The sequence below is a fragment of the Paramisgurnus dabryanus genome, chromosome 4 (genome assembly GCF_030506205.2).
Source record: "Paramisgurnus dabryanus chromosome 4, PD_genome_1.1, whole genome shotgun sequence".
Lineage (NCBI taxonomy): Eukaryota > Metazoa > Chordata > Actinopteri > Cypriniformes > Cobitidae > Paramisgurnus > Paramisgurnus dabryanus.
This window is the reverse complement of record NC_133340.1, coordinates 25,253,597-25,268,972: the sequence shown is the minus strand read 5'-3', so window position 1 is coordinate 25,268,972 and position 15,376 is coordinate 25,253,597. Positions and strand designations below refer to the sequence as shown.

Below are 15,376 nucleotides of genomic sequence, written 5' to 3'. Positions count from 1 at the left end.
TTAGTAACACCTTATTATTTATTATTATTTTTAATATTTTAAAAGTAATTTTTTTCAACTTATGTTTACGTGAAAAAGTTGCTAAAATTTTTAGGTGTTACCAACTAAATTTGGAAAACTAAAGTGTTTGGTGGCTTCTAAATTCATCCTTGTTTGGATCCTGAGGAATAAATGGGGCTGGGCTAAATGCTAACACATTCACAATGCGCTGTACAAAGATTAAGTGTTCGCATAGGTATATATTAATTAGTCTAGTACAAATTAGTTAAGTTGAGGTAAGTTGATCCAACTTTGTTACTTTTTACAGTAAACTTTTTTAATTTTAACATTTTGCGACGTTGTGCCATGGTGTCATCTTATAAGTCTAAATATCAACTTAACATTACTATTTGCACTTTCAAGGTTTAGTAGATCAATTGTCTATCACTAAAGGTCTGTTTACACCTGGTATTAAGATGCGTTTTGGTCGATCGGATCACAAGTGGACAATGCTAAAGACAGGTGTAAATGGGGGGTGTTAAACATTTTGAGCTCATCTACTTTCTACCAAATTCGAGGTAGTTGAAAACGCAATTTTAGAATCGTGAGCATGTGAAAGTTGCTTGAGCTGATGTCATCAATTGCTCTTAAATATCTGAGAAAGCCCACTTGCGATACAATCGACCAAAATGTATTTTAATACCAAGTATAAACAGGGCCTAAAAACATCTCTCACCCCTGTAAAAGATACCTCAGTCTGAAGGAGAATGAAAAATGGGTAGAAACAACCAAATTTTCGTTTTTGGTGCCAGAAACCTTGACTAATGAAATACGAAATACTGAAAAGTGTAAAATGTGGCTCCTTTGATGTCTGTTTTCAAATCCATGAACCGAGATGCGGTCCCTCAACGCGCATACTTCAACAGCTGCAGTCTGCATCATTCATCCCAATGCTAGAGTTTCAACAAGCCAGGGGCGTAATAACGGTTAATGTGTTTTGTTTATGGAAAAACGCAGTTCATTTCCATTTGATATTTAAAAGTTGCAAAGGCAAGCACAGCTGAAGGGATTACATGGGAGTTTTCATCTGTCATCATATAATTAAGCCATAAAGCTGACGCATTGTTCTGTTACACTGAGATTCCTGCGTCTGGACTTTTTCCAGTGTCAATCATAGACACAGCTGTCTGTCATTGTGCGGAGTAGTTCTGAAAGCTAAAAGGCTATGCAGTTCAATACTATAGACTCTTTGAACCCCTACAAGTAAAGCTTTACTATTTTTAGGTTCGCTGACTTCGCTCTTTTTGTTTTCTAATAATAATAATGGTGTTCCTGTAGCTTAATTGGAAGCATAGGGTTAGCAAAGCAACGTTCATGGGTTTGATTCAAAAGGAATGCACATTTTGATAAAAAACGCATTGACGATTGAATGCACTGTAACTGTGGGTTCACACCAGACGCAAGCTCAACGATTTGCGAGAGTAGATTATGTACAAAGTCAATGCAAAGACGCGATCAGACGCATGCTCACGTGGGGCGATGCTAATGGGCGGGGCGTTTGCTGCAAAAAGACGCGCTATTTGCCTCAAGCGCATCTTCGCCCAAGTTGAAAATATTCAACTTGAGCAAATAATTCGTATGACATGAAGTTAAATCCGATGAGTAATCTACAGTGAGTAACGCGATGCCCCGCGTTTGGTGTGTACGTAGCATTAGGGGCGGACCACACAGAATGCGTTTATGGCAGTGGCAGGCATCTTTTTTGAATAGTTTGGAGAAGAGCATTTTGCACGCTGTTTATCCATGCCGAACGCCTACCGCACAAAAAATCACGTTTTTTTCATTGTCCAATCGAATGAGGGGAGAGACGGGCCTATTACAATTGTTTGGTACAACCTGCAGTCACTCACTCTCTCCTGTGTGTATTTGCACCTCTCACCCTCATTTAAGGTCAGAGCAAGCGTCTTATTTTTTAAAGTTTCTGCTATATATGACGGTTAACAACAAAAGAGCGCTCATGCTTCAATATTTTTATAGCTGCCTCGGTGGTTGCCTAGCTATATAAAAAACACAGCGCACTGCTTTTTTCTAAAGTCAATTAAAAAAAGGTAACCGTTAAAAATGTGTTCTGTGTGATCCGCCCCTTACGCTTCAATATTTGATTGACAGGACAGCTACCTCTGTGGTTGCCTAGCAATATAAAAAACACTGCTCTTTTATGAAGTGAATTAAATAAAGGCCTTTCAGTCCCTAAGCCTTTTTGGATAAAAGCATCTGCCAACTGCGTACAGTAAATGTAAGTGTTGTTAATTATAATGTTAGCTGATCCTGAAGAAAATTAGGCTGGATTTTTTTAGACACGGTGCTTTACCGTACCTACGCAGTTGATTCTGAACCCTGCCATCTTTAATCTTCTCCAAAACAGTACAAAAACATCATTATCATCGACCGAATATTATCCATTGTTTGCACACCAGCAATGTAATGGTGTTCTCTTATCCTTTTCAATACAGAATGAAATCAAAATGTTCCCTATTTATATTCTAAAGGTCAGTGTGTACGCAAACCATTTCCCTTTGTTTAATGTTATATTTTCAAGCCGAACAGCATATTGAATAAGAAAAAAAATAAACGAGGATTTCACATATTGGAATAAAGATTCTAGTGATTGGATATAGATACGTTTTCAAAAATTTCCTATATTTCACCTAAATTGATTGGATTGTAATAGGATAGGGCTTGGCGAGTGCTTGATATCTAAAAAGGACAGTCATTTCAGAGGTGGATGATAAATCATTATAAACAAATCATAATCTTTTTTTTCACAATGTAAACAATTTCTCTACCATTGATCATTGAACATCAAATGAAATCACAGCTCCGGACGGGTAAAATTAACGTACTGCTGCAAGTTATTTCCCAGACAGCAGTAGACTCTGATCCAGATCTGCCCCAGAGTCTTCTGCTTTCTGGGTTCCCACTAAATATTTGGTTTTATAGAAAATTTGTGACATAAACCCAGTGTTCGAAATTATGTCAAAGATTATGGGGGTCCCCTAGCTAAGCCCACCACTCCCCTGGCCAAGGCCACTTGTCATTATAGGGTTACTGTGATTTCACAAAGTAAGATGTGATCCTGGATCAACGTTTTAATCAAAGAAACCTTAAATTGCCTTTACCTGGTGAATAATAGAGGAAATACGGATTATTGCCGTAAAAACTCCTTATTGGCAGGGAAGCGTTTTCTCTTAATTGACGAGTTAACTTGTCAATGGTGGGGAAAGAGTTCATTTGAATAAAAACCAGGGGATCCCCTTAATTGATATTTTTGTGTTTTATACAGTCAATGCTTATAGGATGTCCATGACCCCCCCTTAATTCGAATACTGCCTAAACCCCATTCACACAGTACTTTGGTACCAGATAATTTCCGTAAAATTGGCAGAGAGGCTTCTGTGTGAACACAAACACGTCCTGTAAATGCTAATAACATTACAGTAACATTCACAGAAAGCATTCTGTGTGAACAAGAGGCAAAAACATAAAATGCACGAAAATCACGAATAATTAGCAAACTTCAGACGCTGTGGAAAAAACCTACCAAGTGTAGGACTTTAAATAAGTCACGTGTCTTTTTGGGGGTACTGTATTTGTGTGAACGCACACACCGATTCCGGAAAATCATTGGCAGTGTGTGAAACCAAAAATCAAACAATCCTAACAAATCTCGGATGCATTTCCGTATATTTTCCGTAATCTCTGTGTGAAAATGGCTTATGTCTGTGAGGCTAAAGTCTCATCTAATTTCTTTGTGCTTAAGTATAAGGTTAACTTTCGACGGTTCTTTACATTATGTAGGATGATTTTATGTATAATAAATCACAAAAAATGACTTTAAGTGGTTTTCAAAGGCAGGGTGAAATACATGTCACTGAAAAATAAACATTTTGATTATGTCTTTTTATGTTAATCCTCATATTTGCTCTTTAACGTTATCATTCTCCTCTGCAGGGATGCAGACTGCTCAAAGCTGTTGTATAAATGTTTTGTTATTCTGTCCACTGTTTTCTCTGTTCCTCTCGATCTCAAAGAAGAGCAGGGCTATGTTAGCCCCCCAATATGGCACAGTCACCCTCCTGTTTTTGTTCCAATGGACCACCAGCCGCTGGCGGTGCCCTCAGAGGGTGAGCTAATCCTCTCTGATCTTCACATAAGGCCGCCGCATACTGGACAACGCCCCAAATGCCCACATGCATGGTGGGGTCCGCTCGAGCGCATTCCCGTTCCCTCTCTACCTCCAGCAGATCCCAAAACGCAGGCATGGCCGGAATGATGCGGAGAAGCCATGCATGCCCTGGCACAAACACACACACAAATCCTTTTTAAGAGGCTGTGCTAGTTCACGCTGCTCTTTTTATACCACACACACATACACGTCTTGTCTGTCAGCTCTTCTGAACTCCTCAGCCAGAACATCTTTCATCTGTGAGCACTGAAGTGGCTGCCAGACTGCTGCTGTTCCTCTTCTGCTTGGTTTCTCTCTCAGTCTCAAGTTGTTATCATTGCCATTGTCCACTTTTAAGGGCATGTTTGAAATATCTCTGTTCACATTTTATCAGACAAACCTGCTGTATGAGTTCAAATGAAATGCCTCATCATAAGTTTTTGCCCTTACATTTTGGAATCTCGGTCAATTACAGTTATATTGGGAACGCAACATTTTATTTTGCCGTTTTCTGCTTTATTTCGGCAAGCAAAAAGGCAGATGAGTCTTTCGCGATGGGAGACACTCGTCTCTATTTGCCTCTCTTGAAAGTTTACCGGAGTTAGTGCTGAAAAACTTTTCATTGAGAGCAGTTTATCCACATGGTGTTCAGAGAGTTACCGTAGCGTCTACAGCACATAGATGTCAGTAAAGAGAAATATACCGTAAACGAGAAACAAAGGCAGGACAGGGATATACAGTATAGATGATTTCTCCTGGTATAGTGAATGAGGTCAGGTTGAACATTTGGTCTCTGGAGCTGAATATCACATTATTATCTCTAAAATAATCTGCCATGGTTGACTCGTTCTAGTCTATACTCATAACATTTTCTCTTCTGTGGAACACAAAAGGAATATCAAATATGGTGCATCTGAAAAAATCAAACCAAGTGTTTTGACATTACAACAGAGACTTGCAACGAATCATAACATCAAGTTTGCTCCATTACACTATTGTACGACTTGAGAAGACCTTTTTTTGCTATCAAGATTTGGAGAAGGTTATTCATGCTTATATGCTTTTATTACTTCCTGCTTAGACTTTTTGTAACTCACTGTATCTAGGTCTATCTATCTATCTATCTATCTATCTATCTATCTATCTATCTATCTATCTATCTATCTATCTATGTACAGTGGTGTGAAAAAGTGTTGCCCCCTTCCTGAATTTTTTTTAGTTTTTTTTGCATGTTTGTCACACTTTAAAGGATTACTTCATTTTCTTAAAAAAATTCTGATAATGTGTTTTTAAAAAACAAACAAAATGTTGATGTATTTGGTCTAAAACAACGGGTGATAGGGCTTTTACCATCACCTGCTTTTCGAATAAATTGGCACTGGACATTTACTTTGCACCGATCATCACCATCTATAAAAGGATGTAAAAAATGTAGCTTTACTCCCAGGCATTTGTAGTCTGATTTTAGTTATGCTGGTGTTGTCTGTGTTGTTTTATTTTATGTTGTTTTATGTTTATTCTGTTCAGTACTTTGGCCAGCTCTGGGCAAACTTAGTGGAATGTATTTTTTGGCTATTTTTTATTAATTTTTAATTTTATAGCTTCAGTCGCATTCACTTTTATTAAAAGGAAAACCACCGTTTTTCAATATTTTACTATGTTCTTACCTCAACTTGGATGATTTAATACATCCCTATCTTATTTCAATGTGTGCACTTAATCTTTGTACAGCGCGCTGTGAATGTGTTTGCATTTAGCCTAGCCCCATTCATTCCTTAGGTCTGGAGGTCTTGCAGCGCGAATGAGGCGTTTAGCTTGGCACGGTAGATGCGATTTGAAAAATTTGAACTTTGGCGGAAAAACGTGCCGTGTTAACCAATCAAAAGCTTGCTCTATTAGTGACGTGATTACAGAAAGCAAGCGGAGTCACAGAAGCCCCTCCCATGATGAGAATTTCTGCGTGAATGTCTCAATGACTAGAGTAAACTCAAACTGTTCAAGCGGCAAACTAGGTGCGCAGTTTTGACACCTCAAACACGGCTGGTGTGAACCAGTGGCGGCTCATGACTGCTCATCCAAGGATGCGCTAATTCAAAATAAGTGTTCGGATTGTCACGTGTGTGGTTCCCTTTTCCAAAATATGTTTTTCCTGTGTGCATCACATGTTTTGTCAAAATAAGTGCCTGCTGCACACGCGTCAAAACCGTTTATGATAAAAGAGACGCTCTCGTTCCCTAAATACACGCCAGACACTCCCTTAACACTAAACTCTGATTACACATGAGATTATGCGAGTATCTGGCAAACGCGAGAGTATCTTTTATCATAAACCCTTTAGACGCGTCTGAAGCAGGCACTTATTTTTGCCTGACACGTGATGCACACACAATCTCTCAAAGCGCAGAACACATATTTTGAAATTACGACTCACACACATGACAAGCTACATACATGTTGTGATGAACTTCGCATCATGCGCTTCAAAAAAAAAGAAGTCACCAGCCACTGGTGTGAACCCAACGGTAAGGTCTCTCATTTTTTATTTTTTAGTGCCACCATACTTACTCGTGTAACTACTCATGTAACAGTCTTTAAAAAGGAAAAACATGGAAGTGTTTGATGACTTCTAAATTCATCCCTGTTTGGATCCTAAGGAATGAATGGGGCTAGGCTAAATGCTAACACATTCACGACGCGCTGTACAAAGATTAAGTGCACGCATTGAAAAAAGATAGGTATGTATTAATTCGTCTAAGTTAAGGAAAGAACATTGTAAAATATTGAAAAACAGTGGTGTTTTCCTTTAAATAGAAAAACAACTCAGACATTCTGCATAAATCTCGTTTTGTGTTTTACAGAAGAAATTTGGTCATTCATGTTTGTGGGTGAAAAAAATTATGGCAGAATTGTTTTGGTTCTGCTATTCCTTTCATTTCATAGTCATTAATTCTTCTTATATATTTTTTTTATTAAGCCATTTCATCAGTTTCTATTTCCAACTAAGTGACGCAACTACCAAGATGATTTACAAGAGAAAAGAGCGCGTCAAAGCGAACGTCACTGTTACTCAATTATTATCTCCAATCATCACAAAATTGCCACCTAATCGGGAATTCAAATCCTTTTCAGAGTACATAATTAAAGCTTCAGTGAGCTTAAAATGGCGATTTTAAAAAGAAATCGCATTGTATGAGGTGTATGGTGGCGTGTTTTTATTTTTTTGTCCTTTCATATTCATCAGTTTGAAAATTTGCCGGCTTAGGAATATTTTTAAAGAGATTCATCTTGTACTGGAATGGACTATAAAAAGCACTATTCTCTCACTATAATGGACATTATTTCTTGACTGACAGTGTACTGTAGGTATTGTAGCTGTCCACCCCCACCTCTGCTAATCATACGAGTCAAGTGACCTCCCCGCCGTGCCAATTACTGTTAATACGGTGCTATGGCTGTGTCATTCATCTATTTAAATCTGAGCCACCTGTCAAATATAGCACGGGGGAATCATGGGGGTTTCTAAAATGCATTCCGCGCATAACCGACCGCCAAAGATGGCGCCGTTCTCTCAGAGCCGCGCCACGCCGAAGACCCTCATGCAGCCGGGAGAATCTATTTTCAGTCTGGTGCAAATGAGTCTGCTACGTGTCTGCCCTGTTAAACTTGGCTGTGTACCTTACATTATTGAGATGTAAGTGATATAGCCCAGCTGATGACCCAGACTCAGGATTTATTGGTGAGCATGCAGGTGAAGGATGTCCAAATTGTGATGGCTTTGGGAGAATTTTAAGTGAAAAAATTGAATGATCCTTTCCCTTGGTCAGAGAAACATGCATGAGGATATTTCAGTTTATTTCGCTTTTTTGCGCATTTAGTAATTTCAAGAATGAAATCATAATTTTTAATAAAATTGTTGATCAATAATTTTTTTTTAAATGAAACATCTGTACAACTGAAAATACCTTATTATAATAATGATTCGATTTGCAAATAAATGTTTAAAATTAATTTCGAAATAATATTTGACTGATGTTCTTTTTACTATTTATTGCACAACTACTGATTTCTCACCTGCTGTCAATCAAAAGTTACAGAATCTTTCATTGGTCAGCTAAACTTGCAAGAATATATGTTTTCAAAGTGTAGAAAAAGGTAAATAGTTCTTTCAAATCCTAGGAATGGTTTTTAAAGGAACCTTATTTAAAGGAAAACCTTTCCAGCACTGAAGCACAGTTGTTAATGCATCTTTAGTTGGACGGGCCTGTCCAGACACGGCGGTTCGCTGTCTCGCCTCTTTCTGTAGATGGTGCAGGTTTGAGAGGATTGACCTTTCAAACGTGACCTCTGGTTTAAGCCGAACGGCTTCTCCTCTCACGTGAGGACGTTGTGACCCCCCTCTTGTTCTTCTGTCTGCAGATCTGAACGAGTGTGGCCTGAAGCCCCGGCCTTGCAAACACAGGTGCATGAACACATACGGCAGCTACAAGTGCTACTGCCTCAATGGATACATGCTGCTACCTGACGGGAGCTGTGGAAGTGAGTCATGTCTCTGGGCTTTTTTATTCATTTGGTGTCCAGCTGTGTCTGTCGGTGCCTTGTTGGTCTTAAAGCTTTGTATTGATGGGAAACAGAAAGTGTGGTAGCTGCTACCAGCAGTGATCTACAAGAAGTGCATGTGATATTTCTACAAGATTTTGTGTTACTTTGATGCTTTGTTTTGCTTTTGGTTGTTTTTTTTTTTGCTTTGCTTTTGTGTTGTGTTTGTTTTTTGTTTTTTTTGTAGACAGCTGGTGGGAACATGGTTGGCCTCACTACAGTATTTGAAAAGCCAAATCGTGTTTTGCTAGAAATCTTATAATTTTGACATTTCACAAGACTTTTTTATGATGTCAAATAAATCTTTGGTGTCCCCAGAGTACATATGTGAAGTTAGCTCTAAATATCATATAGATTATTTATTATAACGTTAAAATTGCCACTTTGTAGGTATGAGCAAAAATGTGCTGATTTTGGGTGTGTCCTTTAAATGCAAATGAGCTGATCTCTGCACTAAATGGCAGTGCCATGGTTGGATAGTGTAGATTAAGGGGCGGTATTATCCCCTTCTGACATCACAAGAAGAGCCAAATTTCAATTACCTATTTTTTCACATGCTTGCAGAGAACGGTTTACCAAAACTAAGTTACTGGGTTTATCTTTTTCACATTTTCTAGATTGATAGAAGCACTGGAGACCCAATTTTAGCACTTAAACATGGAAAAAGTCAGATTTTCATTATATGTTCCCTTAAAAGTCTGTGTAAACCGACACGGTTAAACCGTTATTTTTTTCACATTTCTGTGTTCAGGATTATTTGGGCGGGGCTAAAAAATGGTGGCTCGATGATGCACTGAAGCCACTGAACATGGCCCCGCCTCTAAAACAGTCGCAAGCGTCCATTCAGGTTGTAGCAGTATAAGAAAGATGGCAGCTCTTCTGTGACTGGGCGTGGTTTCTGAGCCTACAGAGGACACGCCCCCAGCGTTTGAGAACAGAGAATCATGCCTGTTTTTTCAAGATTTTAATAACATTTTATTCACTTGACTTTTTCCAATCATTCAAATTTGTCTGGGTAGTTAATAACACATTTTTTGTGGCGTGACAAACTGAGAAGACTAAAGAATTTTATTATTAACTTAGTATAAAAACCATTGCATCTATGTAATGTCCTCTCTTATAGTGCTTCAAATATGCGTGTGCATCGGTGTCTAAAGCTCCACAAATCATCCTAAGTGCCTCAGTGAGTCGCTCAAGCCAGCAGAGAGCTTTAAAATGACTCACACAATTATGAGAAAGCTGTGAACTTCAACCCTGCCAGTAAAGGCTAAATCTTATTGCTGGCCCAGAGCTATTCTGACTACGCCAGGTGGACCGTGCCTGTGCTTGCCCTGCGTTAAACTGCTGCTCCACGAGCTTTAAGATTCCTCTCGCTGATAAATATTTTTCTCACCTCCCCACTCCTCACACTTCAGCAAACAGCATTGAATCACAGTTAATCACAGTATGGAGCTGGTCTTTGAAGTTCGGTGCGGTACAGGGATCGTACATGATTGAATCGCAAATGATTGCACTGTTAGGAGAGGTTGGGGGTTATCTGAAAGGAGTTTGCTTGGGCTTGCACGTCTGACTCAATTTTTTTCAAAACTTTGTCATAGAAATTTACCAGAAATGTCTTGCATACAGTTTAAATTATTTGTCATTATTCAAATAAACTATTCGTTTTACAGGTTTGGACATGTTATAAGGTTATAATAATTTGTCTAGCCCAGTATATGGTTATTATTCACCTGTTCTGATATACTGCTATTATTCACCTTTCCCGGTATATTGATATTTCCTTTCCCACTTCTGATATTCACCTGTCATAATATATTTGATGCTTTTCGCCCATCTCAATATACTTCTATTATTCGCCTGTCCCAATATATCGCTATTGTTCGCCTGTCCCAATACATTTTTATTATTTGCTTGTACCAAAATGCCCTGACATATTGATATTATTCGCCTGTCTCTGTATTTTATTTTATTTATTATTTAAATTGTATTATTATTATTATTATTACTATTTGTGTGTTATTCACCTGTTACTACTTTTTCACTATTTGTGTGTTATTCATATATTTGTATTATTTGCCTGTCCCGGTATACTTCTGTTATTCACTTGTCACAGTAAATCTGCTGCTGTTTGATCATCCCGACATATTGTTATTATTCACCTGACCCGAAATACATCTGTTAATTACCTGTCCCAGTATATTGGTATAATTCACCTATCCTTGGTATATTGATATTATTCACCTGTGCCTATATGTTGATATTATTCACCTATCCCTGGTATATTGCTGCTGTTTGCCTGGCCCGATATATTGCCTTTGCTCGCTTGTCCTGGTATATTGGTATTATTCGCCTGTCCCGGTATATTGGTATTATTCACCTATCTCTGTTATATTGATATAATTCACCTGGTCCTATTTGTTGGTGTTATTCATCTGCCCTGATATATACTGTTATTTTTCACCTGTCCCGATATAGTTGTATTATTCGCCTGACCCGGTATATTGCTATTGTTGGCCTGACCTGGTATACTTCTGTTATTTAACTGTCCCGATATATTGGTATTATTCGCCTGCCCCGTTATATTTCTGTTATTCTGCTGCCCCGGTATATTGGTATTGCTCGCCCATCCCGATATATTGATGATATTTTACTTCCGCGGTATATTGCTGTTATTCTCCTGTCCCCGGTATATTTCTTTTGCTGTCCCGGTATATTTGATATTATTTGCCTGCCGGGGGATATTTCTGCTATTTTGCTGTCCCGGTATATTGGTATTATTCACTTGTCCCGGTATATTTCTGTTATTTAGCTGTCCCGGTATATTTCTGTTATTCGCGTGCCCCGGTATATTTCTGTTATTTGTCCGTCCCGATATATTGGTATTATTCGCCTGCCCTGGTATATTTCTGCTATTTGGCTATCCCGATATATTTGTGTTATTCGCCTGCCCCGGTATATTTCTGTTATTTAGCCGTCCCGGTATATTGGTATTATTCGCCTGCCCTGGTATATTTCTGCTATTTGGCTATCCCGATATATTTGTGTTATTCGCCTGCCCCGGTATATTTCTGTTATTTAGCCGTCCCGGTATATTGGTATTATTCGCCTGCCCTGGTATATTTCTGTTATTTGGCTGTCCCGATATATTGGTATTATTCGCCTGCCCCGTTATATTTCTGTTATTTAGCCGTCCCGGTATATTGGTATTATTCGCCTGCCCTGGTATATTTCTGTTATTTGGCTATCCCGATATATTTGTGTTATTCGCCTGCCCCGGTATATTTCTGTTATTTAGCCGTCCCGGTATATTGGTATTATTCGCCTGTCCCGGTATATTTCCGTTATTTGGCTGGCACGGTATATTGTTATTGTTCACCTGACCTGGTATATTTCTGTTATTTAACTGTCCTGATATATTGGTATTATTCGCCTGCCCTTGTATATTTCTGTTATTTGGCTGTCTCTATATATTGGTGTTGTTCGACTGTCCCAGAATATTTCCGTTATTTGGCTGACACGGTATATTGGTATTGTTCGACTGAGCTGGTATACTTCTGTTATTTAACTGTCCTGATATATTGGTATTATTCGCCTGCCCTGGTATATTTCTGTTATTTTGCTGTCCCGGTATATTGGTTTTGTGTGACTGCCCCGGTATATTTCTGTTATTTGGCTGACACGATATATTGCTGTTGTTCAACTGACCCGGTATATTGGTGTTATTTTGGCCTGATATACACTATATTTTCAACTGTCCTGATATACTGCTAATCTTCATCTCTCCCGATGTATTAGTGTTATTCGCCTTTTCTGGTATTTCCCTGTCCCGTTATATTGATATTATTCATCTGTCAAACCCCTCCATTAAATTGATATTATTCGCCTGTCCTGGTATATACTGTTATTTTTCACCTGTCCCAATATACTGCTATTATTCACCCATCCCAAAATATTGCTATAACTCATCTGTCTCGACATATTGGTATTATTCGCCTGTCCCAATATATACTGATTTTTTCCCACCTATCCCCCCGATATATTGGCATTATTCACCAGTCCCGATATGCTGCCATCATTCACCCGTCCAGATAGAAAAATAAACATGTAATTTTTGACTTTTTCTCCTCTCTGCATTCATTTCTCCAGCAGGAATGCTGTGCCATTTGTTTTAAATCTTCAACGCAGGTTAAAAGCATGTAATGGTGTTTTTCCACAGGGTTGGTAGATCACAGCAAAATCTAATAAAGCAAGGTTATCTGCTTCACTGCCCTTTCCCTTCAAGGCCACATGGCTAAATATGGAATAGTGCCTTGCATTTCCCGACCTGTCCCTTATTTCAAAAGTGCAATGCATAGCCCTTCTTATTTCTACATGCTTAGTTGCTCGTATAGGGACAATCTGTTAGTAATATTTTCCTCACGTTTGCAGTTTTACGACATGTTGAAGTTGTGACAATATGGTGTTTGTATCATAACCGCTAAATCTTGTCTTTCTTACAGATGCCCGGACGTGCGGCATGGCAAATTGCCAGTACGGCTGTGAAGTAATGAAAGGAGAAGTTCGCTGCCAATGCCCTTCTCCAGGTCTACAGCTTGCTCCAGATGGCAGGACCTGCGTGGGTATGTGCTTATGGGTAATGCAGCATTTTCCCAGGAGCCAGTTAAACTTTACTGCTTTTTACTTATTAGGAATCAAATTAAAGGGTCTATAATGCAGGATTTGCTGTTATTGAATGACTCGACTGATCCAGATAACTCACAGCCAACATGAGCACCGGATGTCATTTGTTAAATCCCAAGGGTTAGAAAGAAGGTGGAAAACAACTGAATTATGAGCAAAAGACTTGAGTAACATTTTAAGGAGTCATCAGGGAGAAATCAAATCATGAGAAATGTAAGTGGTTGTAGTTTAAAAGAGAGAATTAGATCTTCGTTTTGTCATTGTTGGAATACTACATGACACCGTTTGTGGCTATAAACACGTAGTAAAGAGTCGCTTTCAGTCATCGACCTTGAGTATCACAGCGGTCCTTCACAATCAGGCTGTGACTTTTATCCTTTGATTCGGTAATTGCATTTGAAATGACTGTTTTAATGCCATTTCGCAGTCACAGATACAGAGCTTTACAGAACGCATTACAGCAGCATCCGTTCAGATGTTAAGTTTGCGTGTCACCGCACACATCAGTAAATCACAAATGGAATGTGACAAATTGAGTCGGTTAACCTTTAGTCTGTTAAACACATATGTCTTACTGCCTCTTTAATTTTTTCTCGACCTGTATCTCATTCATCTGGAGGCTATGAAAATGGGAACGCAGGCAGCGATGGGAATTTTTTTTTAATGTGGCCATCAATCAGCGACTGACCACCTTACCGTTTACCGCACAGATGTTCAACTCGAGGTATTTTAGTAAAGGACTTATGCTCTGGGGGCAGCTACAGACAGATGGATATTCAGACATGAACACAAATGTATTGAGTTTACTTCACACTAATGGTACTCCCACTGAGCATTGCGGGTGCATGGGTCATGTTTATAAGTTCTGAAGTTCACGATGTTACATCTTGTAGAAAAATACTCAACAGTTTTGTTTCAGATGCTTCAGCAGGCATATGAGATATATTTTATCATCTTGCTGCAAAAATCATCCAAACATGGTTACAGCATCCCTAATGAGAGCACCAACTAAACCATAATGTATTTAAAATGTCTATAAAATCCAGACTAAAGTCTTATGCTGCTTACACAACAAATGCGAAACGTGCATTCGCATCATGTTTTTCGCTTAATATTTCTCACTGTATTAAACTTTTTTCACTCGAAGAAATCCGAATAGCAGAAATCGGAAATCGCGCCCCCCGTTCGCACAATTTGCGTCTTTGTATTGACTTTGTATGTAATCTGCTTGCGCAAATTGTTGAATTCACGTTTGGTGTGTACGCAACATTATAATCGAATGCTGCGTACACACCAAACGCGAAGCATTGCTTTCATCGCTCTAGATTACTCGTGGGATTTAACTTCACGTCATGCGAATTTTCCACTTGAGTTAAATATTTTCGTGAATACAACGATTTTCATGAGTAGATTATAAACTAAGTCAATTCAAAGACACGAATGACGCGAACTGGTTGGCGCGTTGCCGTGAAAACGCGCTATTCGCCTCAAATGTGTTTCCGCGGCAATCGCGCCCCCCAGTTCGCACAATTTGTGTCTTTGCATTCACTTTCAATGAAATCTACTTGCACAAATTGTTGAATTGACGTTTGGTGTGTACGCAGCATTATGATGAGATTTGGAGCATCAAAGTTTAATTTCAGTCATTGGTTTCCCATTGATTCGCTTAATTCGCATCGCCCCACACGAATTTGCATCTATTAACATCTTTGCATTGACTTTGTATGTAATCTACTTGTGCAAATCCTTGAATTCGTGTTTGGTGTGTACGCAACATTATAATCGAATCCTGCGTACACATCAAACGCGAAGCATTTCGTTCATCGCTTTAGATTACTTGCGGTATTTAACTTCACGTTATCCTAATTTTCCACTCGAGTTAAATATTCAGCGATT

At 38.8% G+C, this 15,376-nt stretch overlaps 1 protein-coding gene across 3 annotated transcripts in view; it reads left to right on the top strand.

Moving 5' to 3' along the window:
* npnta (nephronectin a) overlaps positions 1-15,376 on the top strand; it is a 65,729-nt gene that overhangs the window by 31,397 nt on the left and 18,956 nt on the right. The window contains exons 4-6 of one of the 3 annotated variants that reach the window (XM_065295355.2): positions 4,074-4,163; positions 8,621-8,740; positions 13,300-13,419. In XM_065295355.2, coding sequence (XP_065151427.2) covers positions 4,074-4,163; positions 8,621-8,740; positions 13,300-13,419 — 330 coding nt within the window. Of the gene's footprint in view, positions 1-4,070; positions 4,164-8,620; positions 8,741-13,299; positions 13,420-15,376 lie in introns of all 3 variants that reach the window. The other 2 variants (XM_065295354.2, XM_065295356.2) reach the window with 2 other exon arrangements.